The following is a 26,703-nucleotide window of genomic DNA, read 5'->3' as shown; positions in this document are numbered from 1 at the left end:
TCTCTGCTCAAGAGAACAGCCCCAGTTTCTCCAGTCTATCCACATAACCGAAGTCCCTCATCCCTGGAACCATTCTTATAAATCTTTTCTGCACCCTCTCGAAGGCCTTCACATCCTTCCTAAAGTGTGGTGCCCAGAAATGGACACAATACTCCAGTTGAGGCCAAACCAGTGTTTTATAAAAGTTCATCATAACTTCCTTGCTTTTGTACTCTATACTTCTATTCATGAAGCCCAGGATCCCGTAAACATTTTTAGCTGCTTTCTGAACCTGCCCTGCCACCTTCAACGATTTGTGCACATATAACTCTAGGTCTTTCTGTTCATGCACACCCTTTAGGATTGTACCCTTTAGTTTATATTTCCTCTCATTCTTTCAACCAAAATGTATCACTTCACATTTTTCTGTGTTAAATTTTATTTGCTACATGTCCGCCCATTCCACCAGCCTGTCTATGCCCTCTTGAAGTCCTCATCACTGGTCACTTTACTTCCAAGTTTTGTACCATCTGCAAATTTTGAAATAGTGCTCAGTACACCCACATCCAAGTCATTAATATATATCAAGGAAAGCGGTGGTCCTAGAACCGACCCCTGGGGGACACCACTGTAGACCTTCCTCCAGTCCAAAAAACAACCGTTCACCACTACTCTCTGTTTCCTGTCATTTCGCCAATTTCTTATCCATGCTGCCGCTGTCCCTTTTATTCCATGGGCTTCAACTTTGCTGGCAGACTGCTGCGTCGCTGAACAGGCCCTCAGGTAGGCCTTGGGAGAGCGATCGAGAAGCACAGGGATGATTGGGAGAGAGGGAGACATTCAATTTTGAGGGAGGGGCCCAATTAGGAGGCGACTGATCGGGAGGGAGTGGGTCGATCAGGAAGAAGGGAAGGGCCAATGGGAAGGGAGGTACTTTCTATAGATATGTAAAGAGAAAAAGGTTAGTAAAGACAAACGTAGGGCCCCTGCAGTCAGAATCAGGGGAAGTCATAACGGGGAACAAAGAAATGGCGGACCAATTGAACAAGTACTTTGGTTCGGTATTCACGAAGGAGGACACAAACAACCTTCCGGTTATAAAAGGGGTCGGGGGGTCTAGTAAGAAGGAGGAACTAAGGGAAATCCTTATTAGCCGGGAAATTGTGTTGGGGAAATTGATGGGATTGAAGGCCGATAAATCCCCAGGGCCTGATGGACTGCATCCCAGAGTACTTAAGGAGGTGGCCTTGGAAATAGTGGATGCATTGACAGTCATTTTCCAACATTCCATTGACTCTGGATCAGTTCCTATAGAGTGGAGGGTAGCCAATGTAACCCCACTTTTTAAAAAAGGAGGGAGAGAGAAAACAGGGAATTATAGACCGGTCAGCCTGACATCGGTAGTGGGTAAAATGATGGAACCAATTATTAAGGATGTCATAGCAGTGCATTTGGAAAGAGGTGACATGATAGGTCCAAGTCAGCATGGATTTGTGAAAGAGAAATCATGCTTGACAAATCTTCTGGAATTTTTTGAGGATGTTTCCAGTAGAGTGGACAAGGGAGAACCAGTTGATGTGGTATATTTGGACTTTCAGAAGGCGTTCGACAAGGTCCCACACAAGAGATTGATGTGCAAAGTTAGAGCACATGGGATTGGGGGTAGTGTGCTGACATGGATTGAGAACTGGTTGTCAGACAGGAAGCAAAGAGTAGGAGTAAATGGGTACTTTTCAGAATGGCAGGCAGTGACTAGTGGGGTACCGCAAGGTTCTGTGCTGGGGCCCCAGCTGTTTACACTGTACATTAATGATTTAGATGAGGGGATTAAATGTAGTATCTCCAAATTTGCGGATGACACTAAGTTGGGTGGCAGTGTGAGCTGCGAGGAGGATGCTGTGAGGCTGCAGAGTGACTTGGATAGGTTAGGTGAGTGGGCAAATGCATGGCAGATGAAGTATAATGTGGATAAATGTGAGGTTATCCACTTTGGTGGTAAAAACAGAGAGACAGACTATTATCTGAATGGTGACAGATTAGGAAAAGGGGAGGTGCAAAGAGACCTGGGTGTCGTGGTACATCAGTCATTGAAGGTTGGCATGCAGGTGCAGCAGGCGGTTAAGAAAGCAAATGGCATGTTGGCCTTCATAGCAAGGGGATTTGAGTACAGGGGCAGGGAGGTGTTGCTACAGTTGTACAGGGCATTGGTGAGGCCACACCTGGAGTATTGTGTACAGTTTTGGTCTCCTAACCTGAGGAAGGACATTCTTGCTATTGAGGGAGTGCAGCGAAGGTTCACCAGACTGATTCCCGGGATGGCGGGACTGACCTATCAAGAAAGACTGGATCAACTGGGCTTGTATTCACTGGAGTTCAGAAGAATGAGAGGGGACCTCATAGAAACATTTAAAATTCTGACGGGGTTAGACAGGTTAGATGCAGGAAGAATGTTCCCAATGTTGGGGAAGTCCAGAACCAGAGGTCACAGTCTAAGGATAAGGGGTAAGCCATTTAGGACCGAGATGCGGAGGAACTTCTTCACCCAGAGAGTGGTGAACCTGTGGAATTCTCTACCACAGAAAGTTGTTGAGGCCAATTCACTAAATATATTCAAAAAGGAGTTAGATGAGGTCCTTACTATTAGGGGAATCAAGGGGTATGGCGAGAAAGCAGGAATGGGGTACTGAAGTTGAATGTTCAGCCATGAACTCATTGAATGGCGGTGCAGGCTAGAAGGGCCGAATGGCCTACTCCTGCACCTATTTTCTATGTTTCTATGTTTCTATGTTTATCAAATGCTGTTTGGAAGTCCATGTACATCACGTCAACCGCATTGCCCTCATCAGCCCTCTCTGATACCTCATCAAAAAACTCAATCAAGTTGGTTAAATAAGATTTGCCTGTAACAAATCCATGCTGGCTTTCCTTAATTAATCCATACTTGTCCAAGTGACTGTTAATTTTGTCTCTGATTATTGTTTCTAAGGGCTGGATTTTCGGCTCGGTTGCATCCCAGTTTGCGCCCCGGAGGGGCGGTAAATGGTATTTCTCGGCGTAATGTCAGGCGTCCAGCTTTTACCGCCTGGCTGACAAATTTGGCTCATGGTTTGCGGTGGCACAAAAACTTACCGCCCCGTCTTCTAGTTTCACTGAGATCATGATGTCAATCGTCCTGCAAAGCTCCGCTACCGCCCTGGATGCAAAATTCGTCCCCAGTGCTTCATTTAATACCCGCCCCAGGAAAGGTCTGAAAAACCAGTCATCCCAGGGTGCAGCAGGCAGTATTGGCAGCGTATTTAAATGGAGGAATGAGGCTCCTATATCGCAGGTCACATTAACTGCAACGGTTGCACACATCACGCTGCCTGAAGCTCCGACTTGCAAACGGCACTTTTATCTGCCATTACAGTGCCCTTACAAATTCAGTGAGAGAATTTAATGGGGGCATTGCTAGTTCAACAACGTATCATGCTCCATGCTATTGCCAGGTGGCGTCAAGCTGGAAGAAGAGCTCTTGGCCATGTCAGCCCACGGATGAGGAGAGGTCGAAGAAGTCTGGGGACGAGGACTTACAGGCACCAACGCTCATACCTCCAGCTCTCTGAGGAGCAGTGTGTGAGAAAGCTGCGCTTCTAAAAAGATATGCCATCGCCTATAGGCAGACTGATGCCTGGACCGCTCTGGAGGCAGCCTTCAGTACTCCCCTCAATAGGTATCCGAATTCATTGCTGTGTGCTGCATGTTGCACAACTTGGCCATCATGAGGGGCCAGGCATTGCCAGTGAGGATTGCAGGCCCACCTCAGGAGGAGGAGGACGACGAAGAGGAGCCTGGCGAGGCCCCCATTGGATAGATACACCATCCAATGAGAGAGACAGCGTGGAGATGCAGCTGGGCCAAGAGCCCATGTTGCCAGCTCATAATGGACCAGTTCTCCTAAATGGAGGAAACTGAGGGATGGAGTTAATACTGGACACGCTATGTGCCCCCATAAAGGCACATCTCTGGTGACCGTTGGAATGATACATAAGACACTAATATCAAAGGATGAATTATAAGTTTTACTGCAAAAAAGTAACAAAAACGCCCCCCACCAAATTAACCATACAATATACAATGTTATGTTGCAGGGCACTGAGCAGCAATGAACTTCCTTAAATCAATGAAACTTTTTTAACGTCATGATTTTCAACATTGTGTAATGCCTGATTTTGCGCCCCGATCATGGAACCTCATTTTTTGCCGAATTTTGCAGATGAGGGCGCAAACTTTTTCCAGGCGGTATCAGTACCGCCCCACCGCCATTACCGCCTCAAAATTTCAAAGCCAAAAATCCAGCCCGTTTTGCCACTACTGAGGTTAAACTGACTGGCCTATAGTTGCTGGGTTTATCTTTACACCCTTTTTTGAACAAGGGTGTAACATTTGCAATTCTCCAGTCCTCTGGCACCATCCCCGTTTCTATGGAGAATTGGAAGATTAAGGCCAGTACCTCCGTGATTTCTTCCTTTACTTCCCTCAGCATCTCAGGATGCATTCATCCGGTCCTGGTGACTTGGCTACTTTAAGTATAGCCAGCCTTTCTAGTACCTCGATTTTATAAATTTTTATCCGATCCAGTATCTCCTCTACCTCCTTCTTCACTATCTCTAGGTCAGCATCTTCTTCCTTGGTGAAGACAGATGCAAAATAATCATTTAGCACCTCAGCCATACCCTCTGTCTCTATGTGTAGCTCTCCTTTTTGGTCCTTAATTTACGGAGAGAATTCCACAGCTTAGGGGCCTGATAACTGTAGGCATGGCCACTAATGGTTGAGTGATTAAAACTAGATGCTCAAGAGGCCAGAATTAGAGGAGAGCAGCTATCTCGGGGGGTTGTGGGGCTGGAGGAGATTACAGAGATAGGGAGGGGCAAGGCCATGAAGAGATTTGAAAACAAGGATGAGAATTTTAAAATCGAGGTGTTGCTTAACCTGGGGCCAATGCAGACCAGCAAGCACAGGGCGGAAGGGTGAATGGGACTTGGTGCGGGTTAGAACACCGGCAGCCGAATTTTGAATGACCTCAAGTTCACGGAGGGTAGAACGTGGGAGGCCAGCCAGGTGTGCCTTGGAATAGTTAAGTCTAGAGGTAACAAAGGCATGGATGAGGGTTTCAGCAGCAGATGAGTGGAGGCAAGGGTGGAGACGAGCGATGTTATGGAGGTGGAAATAGGAGGACGTAGTTATGGCTCGGATATGAAGTCAGAAGCTCATTTCTTCAGCATCAAATATGACACCAAGGTTGTGAATAGTCTGGTTCAGCCTCAGACAGATGTTAGGGAAAGGGATGGAGTCGGTGGCTAGGGAAGGAAGTTTGTGACGAGGACCGAAGACGATAGCTTCGATCTTCCTAATATTTATTTGGAGGAAATTTCTGCTCATCCAGCACTGGATGTTGGACAAGCAGTCTGACAATTTAGAGACAATGGAGGGGTCGCGAGAAGTGGTGATGAGATAGAGCTGGGTGTTGTCATGTGGAAACTGACGCTGTGTTTTTGGATCATGTTGCCGAGGGGCAGCATGTAGGTGAGAAATAGGAGGGGGCCAAGGATAGGGGGCCAGAGGTAACGATGCGGGGGCGGGAAGAGAAGCCATTGCAGGTGATTCTCTGGCTACGATTAGATAGATAAGAATAGAACCAGGCGAGTGCAGTCCCACCCAGCTGGACGTCAGTGGAGAGGCACCAGAGAAGGACAGAATGGTCAACTGTGTCAAAGGCTGCAGACAAGTCAAGAAGAATAAGTTTACCTTTGCCAAAGTCACAAATTATATAACTTTTGACTTTGATGAGAGCCGTTTCAGTACTATGGCGGGGTGGACCCTGATTGAAGGGATTCAAACATGGAATTCCGGGAAAGATGGGTTTGAATTTGTGAGGCAATAACACATTCTAGGACTTTGGAGAGGAAAGGGAGGTTGGAGATGGAGTGGTAGTTTGCAAGGACGGAGGGGGTCAAGAGTTGTTTTTTTGAGGAGAGGAATGATGACGGCAGTTTTGAAGGAAAGAGGGACAGTACCTGAGGAGAAAGAACTGTGAACAATATTAGCGAACATGGCAGCCAGAAAAGGAAGTTGTGTGGTCAGCAGTTTAGTGGGACTATGGTCAAGGGAGCAGGAAGTGGGTCTCATGGACAAGATGAACGTGGAGAGGGCATAAGGAGAGATCAGAGAGAAACTGGAGAACGATGCGAGTTCAGAGGTAGGGCAGTGCTACTCTTTACAACCTTGGTGAAGCCCAGTACTATAAATCTTCATCATAGTTGCACAACTTAAAAATACTACTACACATGATGGGACCAGCTAGATAAGGTGACTTTTTTCTTTAAAAGGAGATTAATTCCCCCAGTGAAGTGTTTTCTCTCCCATTTTCTCACCAGTATCTCTTCTGAGTCACGTGCATCTGCATCGAGAGGGCTTTTCAGTGGCTGGCCACTGTATTGCTCTTTAGCCAGTGCTACAAGGTTCTACCATCTCGCAGGCTCCTTTCCCCGTTTTGACACCACTGTATCAGCCAATGAGTTGGAGGTGGGGCGGGACTTACAGAAAAGAGTCTATTTACTGAGCAAACAGCAAACGAGTGGAGGATAGCTACAAAATACAAATTACGTGGTAAAATCAATCAACAGTCTGGTCTCGAGGCATGATTGATCGAATCATCTCCATTCTGGCCAGGAATAATGGTGTCAGTCTATGCAGCCTATTTAAAAAGAGTCTCTACAAGACACAGCAAACAGAACTCATGACCAAAACTACAGCAAAGTCTCCCGATAAAAGCAGGGTGATTTCTCCAGCAACATGCAGTGAGTGGCGGATGGTCACACAATACAAATTATGTGTGTAAAATCAATCCATTCACTCACAGCAGCGATTGACGGGGGAATTACCCAAGCATCTCCATTCTGGGCGGGAATAGTAGTCTGTTATATAAACAAGGGTTTTTGTGAGTGTGTTAGTAACGATCTTAATGTAATGTATACCTCACAAAACCACTGTTATTATACACATATATATATATATATATATAAAAGAGTTTTCTAATTGTCATAATGAGGATCTTGATGTAATGCATACCCTGTAAAACCTTTTTTCCTTTCCCTTCATGTAGTTTCAGTGCTGTGGTTGGACTAACTACAAAGATTGGTCGAAGAACATGTATTTCAACTGTACCCCAACCAATCCCAGCCCTGAGCGTTGTGGTGTGCCTTACTCCTGCTGTACGCTGATACCCGGCGAGGTAAGCTGTTTGAGAAAACTATAGCTTGTTTGTGATCTTTTACCAACTTTTAACCCCTTCTTGGGGCAACGAGTGTTGCTGGGGGTTCGAATCCTTTGGTGCTGATAGCCCTCCAGTGCCTCAGCTGAGTAGTCATCGTTCATTATGGGAACTTAGAGGGTGTGCGTCAGCAGGGAGATAGATCCTGTTATCGCCCAGTGTCCGCATATACACAGAGTCACTGAATAATGGTCAGGACAGGGAGTCCTGATTTGTTTTAGCTCTCCTTAAATCAGCCGTGCTGGGCAATTGTAGCTCCCTGGAATGCTGCCTGTAAATAGCCGTGCAACCCTAACACTGATGTTAATATAGCCCTGGCTGCACTCTCCATTCTGAATGGTAATTATTCCAGGATCATTCTGGAAAGCAAAGATAACCTCTAGCTTCTTTTCTCTACTGCAAACCGTCTTCTTAAACCATTCTCCTCTATCTCCTCCACCCTCACCTCCAACAACAAGCGTGAAGAACTCATGGACTTCCTTGTCACTAAGATTGAGACCATCCGATCAGTTGCCTCTACCACTTCCCTCCCTTTCCCTAGCTCATGGGCCAAATTTCCTCCAAAGGTTCCCCCCTGCCCTGCCCTAGCTCTGAACTCGCATTTTCTCCAGTTTCTATCCGAGTTCATCTTGTCCATGAGACCAACTTCCTGCTTCCTCGACCCTATTCCCACTTAACTGCTGACCACCCAACTTCCTTTCCTGGCTCCCATGTTAGCTGAGACTTTTAACGGTTCTCTCTCCTCGGGTACTGTCCCTCTCTCCTCAGGTACTATCCCCCTCCTTCAAATCTGCCGTCATCACCCCTCTCCTCAAAAACCAAGACTTAATCCCTCCGTCCTTGCAAACTACTGTCCAATCTCCAATCTCCAATCTCCCTTTCTTCTCCAAAGTCCTGGAATGTGTTGTCACCTCCCAAAACTTTCCTGGAACTCCATGTTTGAATCTCTCCAATCAGGTTTCTGCCCCTGCCACAGAACCGAAATGGCTCTTATCAAAGGCACAAAGGACATCTTATGTGACTGTGACAAAGGTAAACTATCCCTCCTTGTCCTTCTCGACCTGCCTGCAGCCTTTGACACGGTTGACTCTATCCTTCTCCAATGCCTCTCCACCATCGTCCAGCTGGGTGGGACTGCACTTGCCTGGTTCCATTCTTATCTATCTAATCATAGCCAGAGAATCACCTGCAATGGCTTCTCTTCCTGCCCCCACATCGTTACCTCTGGTGTCCCCCAAGGATCTATCCTTGGCCCTCATCCTATTTCTCATCTACATGTTGCCCCTCGGCGATATCATCCGGAAACACGGCATCAGTTTCTACATGTACGCTGATGACACCCAGCTCTACCTCATCACCACTTCTCTCGACCCCTCCACGGTCTCTAAATTGTCAGATTGCTTGTCCGTCATCCAGTACAGAATGAGCAGAGATTTCCTCCAATTCAATATTGGGAAAACCAAAACCATTGTCTTCTGTCCCTGCCACAAATTCCATTCCCTAGCCACCGACTCCTGACAACTGTCTGAGGCTGAACCCGACTGTTCACAACTTGGTGTCATATTTGACCCCGGAATGAGCTTCCAGCCACATATCCGTGCCATCACTAAGACCACCTGTTTCCTATTCTGGAACGTTGTTCGACTCCGACCCTGTCTCAGCTCATCTGCTGCTGAGACCCTCATCCATGCCTTTGTTACATGTACACATGACTTTTCCAATGCACTCCTGGCTGGCCTCCCACATTCTACCCTACGTAAACTTGAGGTCATCCAAAACTCTGCTGCCTATATCCTAACTTGTACCAAGTCCCATTCACCCGTCATCCCTGTGCTCGCTGACCGACATTGGCTCCCAGTTAAGCAGTGCCTCGATTTTAAAATTCTCATCCATGGGCTGGAAATTCCGGTAGGTCGGAAACCTGATGGTAACAGCGCTGGTCAAGGCTAATGGTCACTCGCCGAGCGAGCGAGCGCGCAGGCAACACCGATATTTTGGTGCTGCCTACTAATTAACATCAGCAGTGCGGAGAATTTGTGGTGTAACGTGCTCTTTGCAGCGCTAAGCATCTGTCTCCCGCTCGCACTGAAGGGGAATGGGGAAAAAGGAGCGAACCTATGGGCCATATATGGAACAGTTGCCCTGCTTGCTGCAAAAATATTACCTGCCACCCGATGATTGCTGATTTTTTAATAGTTCATGAAATAAATGCATCAGCGTTCTCTGCAACACTAATCTTTCTCCAATGGTTACTCTTGAAAGTGTTTAAATGTATATTAATCATACCAGCTTTGAGTGTGTCTTGCATACTCAACACAAAATTATTATTTGATACATAATTGGTTATGGAATTTTGAATAAATTAATTATAATTCCTTATAATCTTAAGCAATTGAGTCCAGATTTGCTAGGGGGTGACGCCTAGTGATGCGATCATAAAGATAAAAGGGATCTTATTAGAGATGATCTTCAAATGTTGCAATGGAGTTCCAGGCAATCTGATGCTCTTTACGTAATAGTTTTATTTGCTGGGAACCTGCCGAGGGATTTGCAGTTTTGTGCAGCTGTTCAGTTTCACCCATTGATTTACTGACCCACAAACACTGTAGGTCTCCCGGAAAGTCACCAGAAAATGCAACCCCCCCCCACCATTGGACAGAAAATGAAAGTATAAAAGAAGAAACTTGGCAAAGGAGGGGGTTTGAAGTTCCGGCGTCCATCTGAAGTGTTTTCCACTTGTCAGCCTCCATCTTCACAAACAATCTGCCAAGTCCTGCCGGTCTCCTCATGGCCGTTAATGCTGCTAAATTGCTTTTAGCGGCTGCACACAGGGGCGTGCTTTAGAGAGGGCGGCAATAGAAGCGGCAAAATTTACACTGGATGAGCGGGTAGCAACTCGGCATCGCATGCCGATCGGTGTCACGCTCTCACTCATTACAAAGCTTTCGGCGAGCGCAGGCAACGGCAGCACTGCTGACCTGAGAATGGCGGCCGCGCAGGACCCGCTGGCAGCGGGCGATAGTGAGGCGGCCACCATTTCTTTCCTGGAATCTGGCAGTAATGGGTGGCGCTAAACCCCCGAATTTTTAGCCCCACAGATCCAAAGTCAACAGTTCCTTCCAAGGAACTTCCCACATGTCATGGCTCAAATTACTTGTATACTGTGTCCCAAACTATTACTTAGCCTGCTTGAAGCAATACATGATACCATACCAATCTATGAAGGAAATAAAAAACACACAAGCCAGTACATTTTAATGTTGAACAAAGAATTTATTGTTGTGAGACTTGTAATTTATAACCTGGTGTTTGCTCCTACCACTTCCATTGTCACCACCAGCGACAGACCAAAACCATCGACAGTGCTCTTCGTTTGAAAGGGCAGAATCGTGTCACACTTTGGCAGGTGGGGCTGTTCATCTGTGGTTAGGACTCAGGTATATTTTAGGAGCAGAGTAAAAGCCTTAACTTTGCAATAACCACCCTGTACTTGACTTGGGAGTGCTTGATATGGGTATTAGGTACCTGAAATAGAAAAGAGTTTAATTCTCCTGTTCTAATGGTCTTTGCCATGACAATTCACCCCAAAAAATAACTCATGAACTGAAGTATGAATGTGAATACCATTTCCCTAAAGCCAGCTCCAGCCTTTACCTGTTCAGGGAGGCTGGTTAGTAGCAACTGCCGGAATTCAGACCCGCCCTCCAGCCCACCTGTCACGGCCCACAAGCACGCCACTATGGAAATGTCTGTCTCATTCATCATTTGATGCTTTATTTATTCCTCCTCCTCCCCCTCTGCCACCAGTCGGTGATCAACACAATGTGCGGTTTTGGGAAGCAAGCACTAACTCAACTGGATGCCTCACAATTCCTGCACCCTGTGGGCTGTGCTGACAAAGCAGCGATCTGGATAGAGAGTCATCTGCTGTTGGTGGGGGGCGTTGTCCTTGGGATGGCGCTGCCACAGGTAGGTACCCTTGGTATGGTTCAATCCACCCATATATAGGTGTATGCGTCTGTGTGTATCTGTCTGCCTGTGTCTGTGTCTATCTGTCTGACTGTATCTGTATGTCATCGCCCCAACCCTCTTCTCAATCTTCTTCGCTGCCATGCTCCACCTCACAGTCGACAAGCTCCCCGCTGGAGTGGAACTAAACTACAGAAACAGTGGGAACCTGTTCAACCTTCGCCGTCTCCAGGCCAGGTCCAAGACCACCCTAAACTCTGTCGTCGAGCTACAGTACGCGGACAATGCCTGCGTCTACGCACATACAGAGGTTGAACTCCAGGACCTAGTCGACGTATTTACTGAGGCGTACGAAAGCATGTGCCTTACGCTAAACATCAGTAAGACAAAGGTCCTCCACCAGCCTGTCCTCGCTGCACAGCACTGCCCCCCCCCAGTCATCAAGATCCACGACGCGGCCCTGGACAACGTGGACCACTTCCCTTATCACAGGAGCCTCCTATCAACAAGAGCAGGTATTGACGACGAGATCCAAAACTGCCTCCAGTGTGCCAGTGCAGCCTTCGGCCGCCTGAGGAAAAGAGTATTTGAAGACCAAGCCCTCAAAACTGTCACCAAGCTCATGGTCTACAGGGCTGTAGTAATACCCGCCCTCCTATATGGCTCAGAAACATGGACCGTGTACAGTAGACACCTCAAGTCGCTGGAGGAATACCACCAATGATGTCTCCGCAAGATCCTACAAATCCCCTGGGAGGACAGACGCACAAACATTAGCATCCTCGATGAGGCCAACCTCCCCAGCATCGAAGCACTGACCACACTTGATCAGCTCTACTGAGCAGACCACATAGTTCGCATGCCAGACATAAGACTCCCAAAGCAAGCGCTCTACTCAGAACTCCTTCACGGCAAACGAGCCAAAGGTGGGCAGCAGAAACATTACAAGGACACCCTCAAAGCCTCCCTGATAAAGTGCAACATCCCCACTGACACCTGGGAGCCCCTGGCCAAAGACCGCCCTAAGTGGAGGAAGTGCATCCAGGAGGGGACTGAGCACCTCGAGTCTCGTCGCTGAGAGCATGCAGAAATCAAGCGCAGGCAGCGGAAAGAGCCTGCGGCAAACCAGTCTACCCACCTCTTCCCTCAACGACTATCAGTCTCACTTGTGACAGAGACTGTGGTTCTCGTATTGGACTGTACAGACACCTAAGAACTCATGCTAAGAGTGGAAGCCAGTCTTCCTCGATTCCAAGGGACTGCCTATGATGATGATCTATATGTATCTGTCTGTCTGTGTGTATCTGTCTGCCTGTGTCTGTGTGTATCTGCCTGCCTGTATCTGTGTGTATCTGTCTGCCTGTGTCTGTGTGTATCTGTCTGCCTGTGTCTGTGTGTATCTGTCTGCCTGTGTCTGTATGTATCTGCCTACTTGTGTCTGTGTGTATCTGTCTGCCTGTGACTGTATCTGTCTGCTTGTGTCTGTGAGTATCTGGCTGCCTGTGACTGTATGTATCTGTCTGTATTTATCTATCTGCCTGTGTCTGTAAGTATCTGTCTGCCTGTGTCTGTGTGTATCTGTCTGCCTGTCTCTGTGTGTATATGTCTGCCTGTGTCTGTGTGTATCTGTCTGCCTGTGACTGTAAGTATCTATCTGTATTTATCTGTCTGGCTGTGTCTGTAAGTATCTGTCTGCCTGTGTCTGTATGTATCTGCCTGCCTGTGCCTGTGTGTATCTGTCTGCCTGTGTCTGTGTGTATCTCTCCGCTTGTGTCTGTGTATCTCTCCATTTGTGTCTGCATGTATCTGTATGTATCTGCCCGCCTGTGTCTGTATATATCTGCCCGCCTGTGTCTGTATGTATCTGCCTGCCTGTGTCTGTATGTATCTGCGCACCTGTGTCTGTGTGTATCTGTCTCCCTTTGTCTGTGTGTATCTGTCCGCCTGTGTCTGTGTGCATCTGTCTGCCTGTGTCTGTATGTATCTGTCTCCCTGCGTCTGTGTGTATCTGTCTGCCTGTGTCTGTGTGTATCTGCCTGTCTGTGTCTGTGTGTACCTGTCTGCTGTGTCTGTATGTATATGTCTGCCTGTGCCTGTATGTATATGTCTGCCTGTGCCTGTATGTATATGTCTGCCTGTGTCTGTGTATCTGTCTGCCTGTGTCTGTATGTATATGTCTGCCTGTGTCTGTGTGTATCTGCCTGCCTGTCTGTACGTATCTGCCTGCCTGTGTCTGTATTTATCTGCCTGCTTGTGTCTGTGTGTACCTGTCTGCCTGTGTCTGTATTTATATGTTTGCCTGTGCCTGTATGTTTCTGTCTGCCTGTATCTGTATGTATCTGTCTGCCTGTGTCTGTGTATATCTGCCTGCCTGTGTCTGTGTGTACCTGTCTGCTGTGTCTGTATTTATATGTCTGCCTGTGCCTGTATGTATCTGTCTGCCTGTGCCTGTATGTATCTGTCTGCCTGTGTCTGTGTGTGGATCTTTCTGCCTGTGTCTGTGTGTGGATCTGTCTGCCTGTGCCTGTGTGTGGATCTGTCTGCCTGTGTCTGTGTGTACCTGTTAGCCTGTGTCTGTGTGTATCTGCCTGCCTGTGTCTGTGTGTACCTGTCTGCTGTGTCTGTATTTATATGTCTCCCTTTGTCTGTATCTATCTGTCTGCCTGTGTCTGTCTGCCTGTGTCTGTGTGTACCTGTTTGCCTGTGTCTGTATGTATCTGTCTGCCTGTGTCTATGTGTACCTGTATGCCTGTGGCTGTATGTATATGTCTGCCTGTGTCTGTATGTATCTGTCTGCCTGTGCCTGTATGTATCTGTCTGCCTGTGTCTGTGTGGATCTGTCTGCCTGTGTCTGTATGTATATGTCTGCCTGTGTCTATCTGTCTGCCTGTGTCTGTGTGTATCTGCCTGCCTGTCTGTATGTATCTGCCTGCCTGTGTCTGTATTTATCTGCCTGCTTGTGTCTGTGTGTACCTGTCTGCCTGTGTCTGTGTGTATCTATCTGCCTGTGGCTGTATGTACATGTCTGCCTGTGGCTGTATGTATATGTCTGCCTGTGTCTGTATGTATCTGTCTGCCTGTGCCTGCATGCATCTGTCTGCCTGTGTCCATATGTATCTCTCTGCCTGTGTCTGTATGTATATGTCTGCCTGTGTATGTGTGTATCTGCCTGTCTGTCTGTACATATCTGACTGCCTGTGTCTGTATTTATCTGCCTGCTTGTGTCTGTGTGTACCTGTCTGCCTGTGTCTGTATTTATATGTTTCCCTGTGTCTGTATGTTTCTGTCTGCCTGTGTCTGTGTATATCTGCCTGCCTGTGTCTGTGTGTACCTGTCTGCTGTGTCTGTATTTATATGTCTCCCTTTGTCTGTATCTATCTGTCTGCCTGTGTCTGTGTGTATCTGTCTGCCTGTGTCTGTGTGTACCTGTTTGTCTGTGTCTGTATGTACCTGTCTGCCTGTGTCTATGTGTACCTGTATGCCTGTGGCTGTATGTATATGTCTGCCTGTGTCTGTGTGGATCTGTCTGCCTGTGTCTGTATGTATCTGTCTGCCTGTGTCTATCTGTCTGCCTGTGTCTGTGTGTATCTGCCTGCCTGTCTGTCTGTATTTGCCTGCCTGTGTCTGTATTTATCTGCCTGCTTGTGTCTGTGTGTACCTGTCTGCCTGTGTCTGTGTGTATTTATCTGCCTGTGGCTGTATGTACATGTCTGCCTGTGGCTGTATGTGTATGTCTGCCTGTGTCTGTATGTATCTGTCTGCCTGTGCCTGCATGCATCTGTCTGCCTGTGTCCGTATGTATCTCTCTGCCTGTGTCTGTATGTATATGTCTGCCTGTGTCTGTGTGTATCTGCCTGCCTGTCTGTACGTATCTGACTGCCTGTGTCTATATTTATCTGCCTGCTTGTGTCTGTGTGTACCTTTCTGCCTGTGTCTGTATTTATATGTTTCCCTGTGTCTGTATGTTTCTGTCTGCCTGTGTCTGTGTCTATCTGCCTGCCTGTGTCTGTGTGTACCTGTCTGCTGTGTCTGTATTTATATGTCTGCCTGTGCCTGTATGTATCTGTCTGCCTGTGCCTGTATGTATCTGTCTGCCTGTGTCTGTGTGTGGATCTGTCTGCCTGTGTCTGTGTGTGGATCTGTCTGCCTGTGTCTTTGTGTACCTGTTTGCCTGTGTCTGTGTGTATCTGCCTGCCTGTGTGTACCTGTCTGCTGTGTCTGTATTTATATGTCTCCCTTTGTCTGTATCTACCTGTCTGCCTGTGTCTGTGTGTATCTGTCTGCCTGTGTATGTGTGTGGCTCTGTCTGCCTGTGTCTGTATGTATCTGTCTGCCTGCGTCTATGTGTACCTGTCTGCCTGTGGCTGTATGTATATGTCTGCCTGTGTCTGTATGTATCTGTCTGCCTGTGCCTGTATGTATCTGTCTGCCTGTGTCTGTGTGGATCTGTCTGCCTGTGTCTATATGTATCTGTCTGCCTGTGTCTGTATGTATCTGTCTGCCTGTGTCTGTATGTATATGTCTGCCTGTGTCTATTTGTCTGCCTGTGTCTGTGTGTATCTGCCTGCCTGCCTGTCTGTATGTATCTGCCTGCCTGTGTCTGTATTTATCTGCCTGCTTGTGTCTGTGTACCTGTCTGCCTGTGGCTGTGTGTACCTGTCTGCCTGTGGCTGTATTTACCTGTCTGCCTGTGGCTGTATGTATATGTCTGCCTGTGTCTGTATGTATCTGTCTGCCTGTGCCTGTATGTATCTGTCTGCCTGTGTCTGTGTGGATCTGTCTGCCTGTGTCTATATGTATCTGTCTGCCCGTGTCTGTATGTATCTGTCTGCCTGTGTCTGTATGTATATGTCTGCCTGTGTCTATTTGTCTGCCTGTGTCTGTGTGTATCTGCCTGCCTGCCTGTCTGTATGTATCTGCCTGCCTGTGTCTGTATTTATCTGCCTGCTTGTGTCTGTGTACCTGTCTGCCTGTGGCTGTGTGTACCTGTCTGCCTGTGGCTGTATTTACCTGTCTGCCTGTGGCTGTATGTATATGTCTGCCTGTGTCTGTATGTATCTGTCTGCCTGTGTCTGTATGTATCTGTCTGCCTGTGCCTGCATGTATCTGTCTGCCTGTGTCCGTATGTATCTGTCTGCCTGTGTCTGTATGTATCTGTCTGCCTGTGTGTGGATCTGTCTGCCTGTGTCTGTGTGTGGATCTGTCTGCCTGTGTCTGTGTGTACCTGTTTGCCTGTGTCTGTATGTATCTGCCTGTCTGTGTCTATCTGTCTGCTTGTGTGTGTGTGTGGATCTGTCTGCCTGTGTCTTTGTGTATCTGTCTGCCTGTGACTGTATGTATCTACCTGCCTGTGTCTGTGTGCATCTCTCTCCCTGTGTCTGTGTGTATCTGTCGGTCTGTGTCTGTGTGTATCTCCATTTCTGTCTGTATGTATCTGTGTGTCTGTGTGTCTATGCCTGCCTGTGTCTGTATGTATCTGCCTGCCTGTATCTAGCTGTCTGCCTGTGTCTGTGTGTGGATCTGTCGGCCTGTGTCTGTGTGTGGATCTGTCTGCCTGTGTCTGTGTGTACCTGTTTGCCTGTGTCTGTATGTATCTGCCTGTCTGTGTCTGTGTCTATCTGTCTGCTTGTGTGTGTGTGGTGTGTATCTGTCAGTCTGTGTCTGTGTGTATCTCCATTTGTGTCTGTGTGTATCTGTGTGTCTATGCCTGCCTGTGTCTGTATGTATCTGCCTGCCTGTGCATGTGTCTATCTGTCTGTTTGTGTGTGTGTGTGTGGATCTGTCCGCCTGTGTCTGTGTGTATCTGTCTGCCTGTGACTGTATGTATCTGCCTGCCTGTGTCTGTGTGTATCTGCCTGCCTGTGTCTGTGTGTATCTCTCTCCGAGTCTGTGTGTATCTGTCAGTCTGTGTCTGTATGAATCTCTCCGCTTGTGTCTGTGTATCTCTTCATTTGGGTCTGTATGTATCTGTATATATCTGCCTGCCTGTGTCTGTATGTATCTGCCCGCCTGTGTCTGTATGTATGTGTCTGTTTGTATCTGCCTGCCTGTGTCTGTGTGTATCTGTCTCCCTTTGTCTGTGTGTATCTGTCTGCCTGTGTCTGTGTGTATCTGCCTGCCTGTCTGTATGTATCTGCCTGCCTGTGTCTGTATTTATATGTCTGCCTGTGTATGTGTGTACCTGGCTGCCTGTGTCTGTATTTATCTGTCTGCCTGTGTCTGTATGTATCTCTCCGCTTGTGTCTGTGTATCTCTCCATTTGTGTCTGTGTGTATCTGTCTGCCTGTGTCTGTGTCTGTATGTGTCTGTGTGTATCTGTTGGTCTGAGTGACCACAGTCCAAGTGGTGATGGTACTCCCACAGTGCTGTTAGGGAGGGAGTTCCAGGACTTTGACCCAGCGACGATGAAGGAACGGCGATATGCTTCCAAATCAGGATGGTGTGTCACTTGGAGAGGAACTTGTAAGTGGTGGTGTTCCCATGTGCTTGCTGCCCTTGTCCTTCTCGGTGGTAGAGGGCGCGGGTTTGGGAAGTGCTGCTGATGAAGCCTTGGTGAGTTGTCTGCCTGTGTCTGTGTATCTCTATTTGTGTCTATATGTATCTGTCTGCCTGTGTCTGTGTGTATCTGTGGATCTTTGTATCATTCTTGTCTCTACATATCTGTCTGTGCACGTGCCTGTGTGTATTTTTCTGTCAACTAAATGTATCTAAATGCATTCTAACGTTAATTCATGTCATCTATCTTCAGTTAAACCCTATGCTCACTAAGGAGTAAAAATGAAAGCACTCCATGAAGAGTCTCTGCAGCCATTTACAAGATAGTAATATATTTCAAGAAGATATAGACGGGCTGGTGGAATGGGCGAACACATTGCTGATGAAATTCAATGCATAGAAGTGTGAGGTGATACATTTTGGTGGGAAGAATGATGAGAGACAATACAAGCTAAATGGTACAATTTTAAAAGGGATGCAAAAACAGAGACAATAGGAGTTGCTTCTGCATAAATTTTTGAAGGTGGCAGGACAGATTAACAAAGTAGTGAATAAAGCCGATGGGATCCTGTGCTTTATAAATAGAGGCATAGAGTACAAAAGCCTGGAAATTATGCTAAACCTATATAAAGCTGGAGTATTGTGTTCAATTCTGGGCACCACAATTTAGGAAGGACGTGAAGGCTTTGGAGAGAGTACTGATGAGATCTACTAGAATGGTTCCAGGGATGGGGGATTACAGTTATGGGGGTAGACTGGAGAAACTGGGGCTGTTCTCCTTGGAGCAGTGAAGACTAAGAGGAGATTTGACCGCGGTGTTCAAAATCATGAAGGATTTAGATAATGTAAATGAAAAGAAACTGTTTCCAGTGGCCGAAGGGTCGAAAACCAGAGGGCACAGATTCAAGGTGATTGGCAAAAGAACCAGAGGAAAAACGTTATTATACATCGAGTGGTTAGGATTTGGAATGCACTGTCTGATGGGGTGATGAATAGATTCAATAGTAGCCTTCAAAAGGGAATTGGATAAATACTTGAAGGAGAAAAAAATTGTAGGGACAAGGGGACAGAGCGGGGAGTGGGACTAACTGGATTGTTCTTCAAAAGAGCAGGCGCAGACTTGCTGGGCCAAATGGCCTCCTTCTGCGCTGTACTGTTCTATGATTCTACAACATTTGGGTTTGCCTGCTTGAAGAAATGAGTTTTAGTGTGTTAATAATCTCTGTTGGAAGGAGGTCCTTGCTCACTCATTTCTCTGTCTGAACTGTGCACAAGTCTCACGCTTATACTCCCAGCATGAAGAGGACTTCTCTCCGGATGCGATGAGGATGTTTAGGGTTAGGAGTAGGGTTAGGGTTAGGCTGGGAAGTCTAGAACAAGGGGACACTGTCTCAGGATACGGGGTAGGAAATTTAGGACCGAGATGAGGAGAAATTTTTTCATTCAGAGGGTGGTGAACTTGTGGAATTCTCTAACACAGAAGACTGTAGAGGCCAAGTCACTAAATATTTATAAGAGGGAGATAGATAGATTTCTAGAAAAAAAAAGGCATCAAGGGATATGGAGAAAAAGCAGGAATATGATGTTGAGATGAGGATCAGCCATGATCATATTGAATGGCGGTGCAGACTCGAAGGGCTAAATGGCCTACTACTGCTCCTATTTTCTATGTTTCTATGTTTCTCTAACTAATGCTATAAATTATAGTAGAGGCGTCAATAATGTTGCTTCTTGGCTGACTGTGCACTTGTAAACACGTGACTCCCGCCTTGCCTATAGCCCCAATGCTGACCTTGGCAGCCCTATGACCTCAAGGCTGACACAGCCTGCGTTACAACCCCAGTGCTGACCCCACCACCCCTAGAATCCTAATGCTGACCCCCGCCACCCTATGACCCCCCAATGCTGATCCCTGCCAGAAATTGCAGAGTTATCTCATTAGAATATTTCTGGGCAGAACAAAGGTCCAAATCTCGCCAAAAATTCATGTACTGCACCTGGGAGGTTGGGGGAGGGAGGGTGTGGTTAGAACTAGGTGGCAGAGATGTACTCTGAAGACGCAGCTGCAGCACTTAAAACTCTTAAAGCAGAACCGATACATGACAGTGAAGATATGGGTTGTACAGGCATAAGCGGCATTCGTCTCAGAGAATGATATAAATATTCTTACTGAGACTGGACACAGAGTTGGGAATAATGGGAGTGGGTAGCAAAAGACCTGTTAATACAGCAGGTAGAACCATCTGGGAGGAAGTGGAGAAGGTCAGTGAGTGGCCATTCCCAAACTCCAAGGAAACTCTAAAATCCCCAATAAACTCCAAAACTCCCAGTAAACTATCGAACCCCCAGGAAACTCCTGAATTCCCGGGAAACTCCTGAGCCCCCGGGAAACTCCCGAACCATCAGTAAACTCCCGAACCCCCAGGAAACTTGCTGAATAACCAGGACATTCCCAAACCCCCTGGAATTTCTTGAATCCTCAGGAAATTCCCGAACCCCCAGGAAACTCCCTCCCCAATACAGGGCAAGGTTCAATGACTTGACAAGGTCAGCAGAGGTTAGTGTGATGGCTGCAAGTGCAGTTAATGAATGGTTGGTACGTTTCAGTGAGGACATCTACATTTACCCTAAAAGTGCATTCACAAGCCTAAGACCAGCACCCTGAATTACAATAACACATGCACACAGAAGGCGGGAGTTTAATGGATGAAGCAGCACAGTTGCTGATATTGTTTCTTCAGGAAATTGAATATTTCTCTCTGATCTGTCATTACAGATTGGAGGAATTGTACTTTCTCGGATCCTGATTGGACAGATCAAAGAGGAGATTAAGTCAATATAAATGAAGGGAGCCTTGGCAACAGGGAACAAACCAAAGGCAGTGGGATTCACCGAGAAGCCAAGAAACAAAGAAGCAAAATGGGATGAACAAACATTCAAGACTTTTTGTGTGAAAGACAAACCTACAACAACTCCCAACACTGTTCTTTTTTTTTAAATATAAATTGCAATTAACTGAGGTGAAGGAATCCAAAATGGCAGATCACCAGTCTCCTGACCTTTCACCTTCCGGGCTCAAATTTGATCAGTGCAGAGCTCTACTGTGTGAGAGATACCAAGGGTCACAAGGACCACTGCTCTCAGCTCAGTCCTCAGTCAACACTCCCATTCCCTGCCCCTCAGTCATTGTTTAATCAGTCACCTTGCAGGCAAAGGATTAATTCATCTCGTGTGCCTCCGTGAGCTCATGAAAATGCGAGAATAATTTCAGCATTTCCAACAAAAGCATTCGTAAACGCCAAATATATTTACCAGAATATTTCTGTCTAGATCTAGAGTGCAATTCACCTGTTCCTCTTCATAAAGATACGGAATAGGAAAATGCTACCTTCAAAGCACTACAATAGCAACACCACATAGCAAAGAGGTTTGCACCTCTATAACACAGGGAGGCATGCAACGTGTACACACTTCTCTCATTTCAGCTTTTTTGGTGTTATTCCAATTTTTGACCCTTTCCTCCTTTCTCCTATCCCCCTCTCTTGCATTGACTGCGCTGTTGTACAGTGCCATCAGTTCTTGCATTGCTTGTACAGTGAATGGCAGCCGGCTGTTTGACCCCTGACCTCTGCTCCCTGCCCTCACCTGGGGGGCCGAAACTGCCCCCTGACGAAAACGCGGCGCACCCAACGTGTTTCGACTGTTTTTACCGCAGCGGTAGATGTGGTGGCCTCTTTTGCTCGAAATTCTGCTCTTTGGCTTTTTCCCCAAGCGGAGCGGAAGTCGGTCACAATGGGGGCGGAAGTGCAGCGGTGAACGGAAGTTCGGGAAGTGGGGGGGGTGGGCGGAGTGTCTGTCGCTGTCACTCATTAGTGTAGCACTGATGATGTCATCATGCTGGCGCATCACCGCATCTCTCCCCTTCACTTAAAGGGGAGAGCCGCTGCGATTCTTTAAGTTTGGTCTACTGGGCCACCAAGAGGGGATGCCAGAATGCCTGTTGGTGGCTCGGCCAAACCCGGGGGGGGGGGGGGGGCATAATTGTCGGCCCGACGTGGCAGTTGGCCAACAAAAAAAAATAAGATGGCGGCCTCGGCAGTAAGACCTCTCCTTTAATGGCAGCCGCACCGCCATTTTACAAGCACTCCAAGCACAGTGCACTGACAGAAAAAGTTGTCGGTGTCACCGAGCAGTGGGAACAAGATTTTCTGTGTGAAATGTTGCGTTCGGGGGGGACACATCGGCGGTGCGGGCTCTGATGATGCACTTAGGATGGATCGGCAGCAGAGCAGTAGCGGGGGGAGCGAGTCACCGCCCGGATACCGCAGGACGGCAATTTGCAAAATGGCGACCATTCCACTCCGCAGCGTGGCCGTTGATTTCCGGCAGTAACAGGCCTTATGGAAGCGTCATTTCGGCCCTGTGCACTTTCCAGTGGATGGGGAAGGGCGAGGCCTGGGGGTAACGGGTGCTCGAGATGATTTTGTTTTCCACCCTAGTTCAAAGATGCTGAGCACAATTCTAGCTGCCTATCCGAGATCAGGTAACGTCAGCTGTTGCTCAGTGGGTAGCACTCCCGTCTCCAAGTCAGGAGGTGGTAGGTTCAAGACCCCCACCAGGGACTTAAGCACACATTTCAGGCTGGCACTCCCAGTGCTGTACTGAGGGAGCACTGCACTGTCAGGGGTGCCATCTCTTAAATGAGATGTTAAACCGAGGCCCCTTCTCCTCTCTCAGGTGGACGTAAAAGAACCCATGGCACTATTATTGAAGAAGAACAGGGGAGTTCTCCAGGATGACATTTCTCCTTCAACCAACACCACTAAAAACAGATTTCCTGATCATTATCACATTGCTGTTTGTGAGACCTCGTATGCAAATTGGACGCTGCATTTCCTACATTACATAGTGCTCAATCTATGCACTCGCACTGCAGTCCGTGAAGATATGTGAGTGGAGAGGCTGACACTCCAGTGTAGTGCTGAAGGAGCACTGACTGCCTGAGATGCCGTCTTTCAGATGAGATGTTAAATTGAGGTCCCGTCTGCTCTCGCAGTTGGGTGTAAATGATCCCACTGCACTATTTTGAGGAAGAGCAGAGGAGTTCTCCCCGTTGTCCTGGCCAATATTTATCTCTCAATCAATATCACTAAAACAGTTTATCTGGTCATTATCACATTGCTGTGGGAGCTTGCTGTACACAAATTGGCTGCCGTCTTTCCTACATTACAACAGTGACTACACTTCAAAAAGTACTTCATTGGGTGTAAAGCGGTTTGGGGTGTCCCGAGGTTGCGAAAGGTACTATATAAAGTCTTTCTTCAATTCAACTCAAATCACATATCAATACTGGGAAGGTGTGGATTTGTGCAGGTACCCAGCAGATCATTAGCTCTAGATAATTCAAACAGGAAACCAGCATCTAATTATCCACAGAAAATGCTGGAAATGCACCGAAGGTTGATCAGAATCTGAAAGAGAGAGGTAGGGTAATGTTTCGGGAATGTCCCTTCAACAAGCGACCCGCTGTGCATCTCCAGCAGTTTCTGCAATTTCAGATTTCCAGCTTTCATGTGTTTTTTTTAACCCCCATCTCTGCCACAGCTATCTCTTTATTTTATCTTACTGAGAAGTTTCATTTTAAAGAAGGAATGATTTCTCCCTAGTATTATCTGTGGAGCGAGCCAAGTCAGATATCATTGGGACATTTATTAACGATAGAAAACAAATGGTGGTTTTTTTCCAAATAGATCTCTTGCTGTTTGTAACTAAATTTGTTGCTTTGTCTGAAAAAATAAGTTTCTTTTCCAATAAGCCCGTTTGTCCCGCAGTAAAGGCTTGTGTCTTAGTTACCTCCCCCACATTACTTCTAACTCCTTCCCCACCTTCCCCAGTTTCCTCTCCTGAGAATATTGACTTGTACCAGGGTGCAGTTCTACACGTGGCTGTATATCAGGTGGGGCATATAACATGCGGCCAATGTGATAGTGCCCATTCTGCGCCAAAGATGGATTTCTGCCCCTGAGGTTCCTGCAGCTGAATGGGAGAGTGAGATAGAAGCTGTAGGCCTGTATTTTGCTGACCCGATGACCACGTACGCCATTGTAAGCCCTCAGAATGGCCCCGCAAGTTCTGGGTTTCCGCATGTGCTGTGCATGTATGAAAACCCGGGACTTACGAATGCCCACGGAAACCTTACGCCTGGTAAAGCAGGTGTAGAACCTGCTTTTACCAGGGTAAGGGTTAAAATCAATGCTAAATTAAAATTTTTAAAATGATTACAACATACAAAAACATGGTTTATGTAAATTTTGGCCCAGATTAAAATGTTGCAAATTATTTTTCAAAAAATTATTTTTTTATTTTAAATGTTTAATTACAGGAACTTTTAATTCATTTTTAACATAGGAATATTTATTTTTATTAGAGTTATTTGGCAATTTCTCATAAGCTTATGAGGAATCCCCCTTTCTAATTGGTTGACCTGCCCTCCGTGCCTGCGAACTAGCTGCATTCCTGGGATCACGTGGGTCCTTTCGCAGACATACGCTCGCAGGTCCGGGACTCCGGAGCCCGGGAGCCAGCAGGTACTTTTGTATTTTTTTTAGGGTCGGAGGCGTACTCCGGAGGTATGCCTCCAACCGCAAATTTCGGCCCATAAGATTAACCATGGAGCAGATACCTCACACAATACCTGACCCGAGGGGGCCAACAGATTAGAGGGAGGTCGAGTGGAGACATAAATGACATTCAGCAATATCCCAGATGAAAAGCAAGGCAGGGAAAGACCACAGCCTCGGGCATTCCCCACAACTGGTAGCAGTGATCATTCCTGGGGCGTTCAACAGGCAGCAAAGAAAAACTGAGAAATTCCTTTCCAACGCTACATGGTAATCAAACACAGTCCATGGCTACCAATGATGAATCACTCAGCGAACTCAAGTAACGAACACACACCCAACCCCCAAAATACCGCCACTCCCTCCTCTCTCAAGAACTGATCAGGTCCCTTCTTAAATGTCCATGGCCAACCCATACTTACCACCTCCACCGGTGGTCCGTTACAGAGGGCGAACACAGAGAGGAAAAGTAGGTCAACATTAGCAATATATAATTACCAACTTCTTGTGAGAAGCCACACCATCAGAGCATGTTAATCTCTTACTGAGGTACTGGGACTTAAAGCAGGTCAGACGCCTTAGAAATCCCTTAACTTCAAACATTTAAACACAGATTTTTTTTTTACATTTGAGTTTTCAAAACTACATTGCTATTTTGAAAATAATTTAGTATGTTTTCTTTGCCAAAATGATTTCCTGAAGATTTTTATGACAGAAACATTCCTTAAGTGACAAAACGGAATAAACTAGCTCATTTAATGCAAAAACTGCAGCCCTCAAAGGGCTAAAAGCAAGAATTTGAGTTCTGGAATTATTAGGAATTTTTTTTTTATACGTGGTGATATCAATTGTTGTTTATTATTATTTATATTATATGTTACTGTTGCACGATATTAAAAATATTCAGTATTAAAACAAAACTGCAATAATGTTTCACCAAATGATTTAATAAACATTTATTCATTTATTGTCGTTCATTTAGTCACCTCCACTGGTTGCCTGGCAATATTTGATTGCTAGTGTGTTCAAGTTTAGGCAACTTGAGGAACTCAAAGCTTCTCACTGAATTACTGAATAAGTCAAATTCCGTTGCTATTACATGGGATCCTCAGGATTTTTACCAGTGTTTTGAAAAATGATTCCAGTTGTCTTCCCAGAACACAAAAAAAAACAGCAGCAGCTTTTCATCAATTGGTGCGTCTGATCAATGCTGACACATAGCTGATGTCGCAGGCACGTTGGGTGACCAGTAGGTGGTGATCATGAGCTTTGAAGAAGTATCAGCTTTACCCTTGGTGACTCCAAATTCATGGACATTGATTTAACACTCAGGGACTGTATCACTGACAAAAGAAAAACTGTTCCATGGAGAAGAGAAGTTCCGTGTAAACAATATTTTTTAACTGCATGGTGCAAATTTGCAATGATTGTTTCCACCCCTCTGCACTAGAGTAACATGCTACTGTAAGACCACTGGATTCGTCATAGAATCATAGAATGGTTACAGCACAGAAGACGGCTATTTGGCCCAATAAGCCCGTGCTGAATCTCAGCTAGTCCCATTCCTCTGCTCTTTCACCGTAGGTCTGCAACTTTTTTTCCTTCAGATACTTGCCCAACGCCCTTTTGAAAGTTAAGATTGAGTTTTCTTACATTACCCTTGGTTCTTTTGCCAATCACCTTGTCTTCTGCTTCTCGACCCTACTGTCAATGGGAACAGTTTCTACCCACTCCAGACCCTTCATGATTTTGAAAACCTCGATCAAATCTCCTCTCAATCTTCACTGCTCCAAGGATAACAACCCCAGCTTCTCCAGTTCATCAACGTAACTGAAGTCCCTCATTCCTGAAATCATTCTCGTAAATCTTTTCTGCACCCTCTCTAAGGCCTTCACATCCTTCCTAAAGTGCGGTGCCCAGAATGGGACACAATACCCCAGTTGAGGCCGAACCAGTGTTTTATACAGGTTCATCATAACTTCCTTGCTTTTGTACTCTATACCCCTATTCGTGAAGCCCAGGATCCTGTAAACTTTTTCAACTGCTTTCTCAACCTGTTCTTCCACCTTCAATGATTAGTACACATACATCCCTCTGTTCATGCACCCCTTTTAGCATTGAACCCTTTAGTTTATATTTCCTCTCATTCTTTCTACCAAAATGTACCACTTAGCATTTTGCTACGTTGCATTTTATTTGCCACATGTCCGCCCATTTCACCAGCCTGTCTATGTCCTCTTGAAGACTATCACTACCCTCCTCACTGTTCACTACACTTTTAAGTTTTGTGTCATCCGCAAATTTTGAAATTGTGCTCTGTACACC

At 46.5% G+C, this 26,703-nt stretch overlaps 1 protein-coding gene across 1 annotated transcript in view; it reads left to right on the top strand.

The window, feature by feature from the left end:
* Window positions 1-20,771, top strand: part of tspan33b (tetraspanin 33b) — a 94,457-nt gene extending 73,686 nt beyond the window's left edge. Inside the window, exons 6-8 of the mRNA XM_070888650.1 lie at window positions 7,127-7,255; window positions 11,102-11,263; window positions 20,535-20,771. Coding sequence (XP_070744751.1) covers window positions 7,127-7,255; window positions 11,102-11,263; window positions 20,535-20,600 — 357 coding nt within the window. The 3' untranslated portion in view covers window positions 20,601-20,771. The remainder of the gene's footprint in view (window positions 1-7,126; window positions 7,256-11,101; window positions 11,264-20,534) is intronic.
* Window positions 20,772-26,703: the final 5,932 nt, after the last annotated feature.

Source organism: Pristiophorus japonicus, chromosome 9 (assembly GCF_044704955.1).
Source record: "Pristiophorus japonicus isolate sPriJap1 chromosome 9, sPriJap1.hap1, whole genome shotgun sequence".
Lineage (NCBI taxonomy): Eukaryota > Metazoa > Chordata > Chondrichthyes > Pristiophoridae > Pristiophorus > Pristiophorus japonicus.
This window is presented reverse-complemented; position numbering and strand designations above follow the sequence as displayed.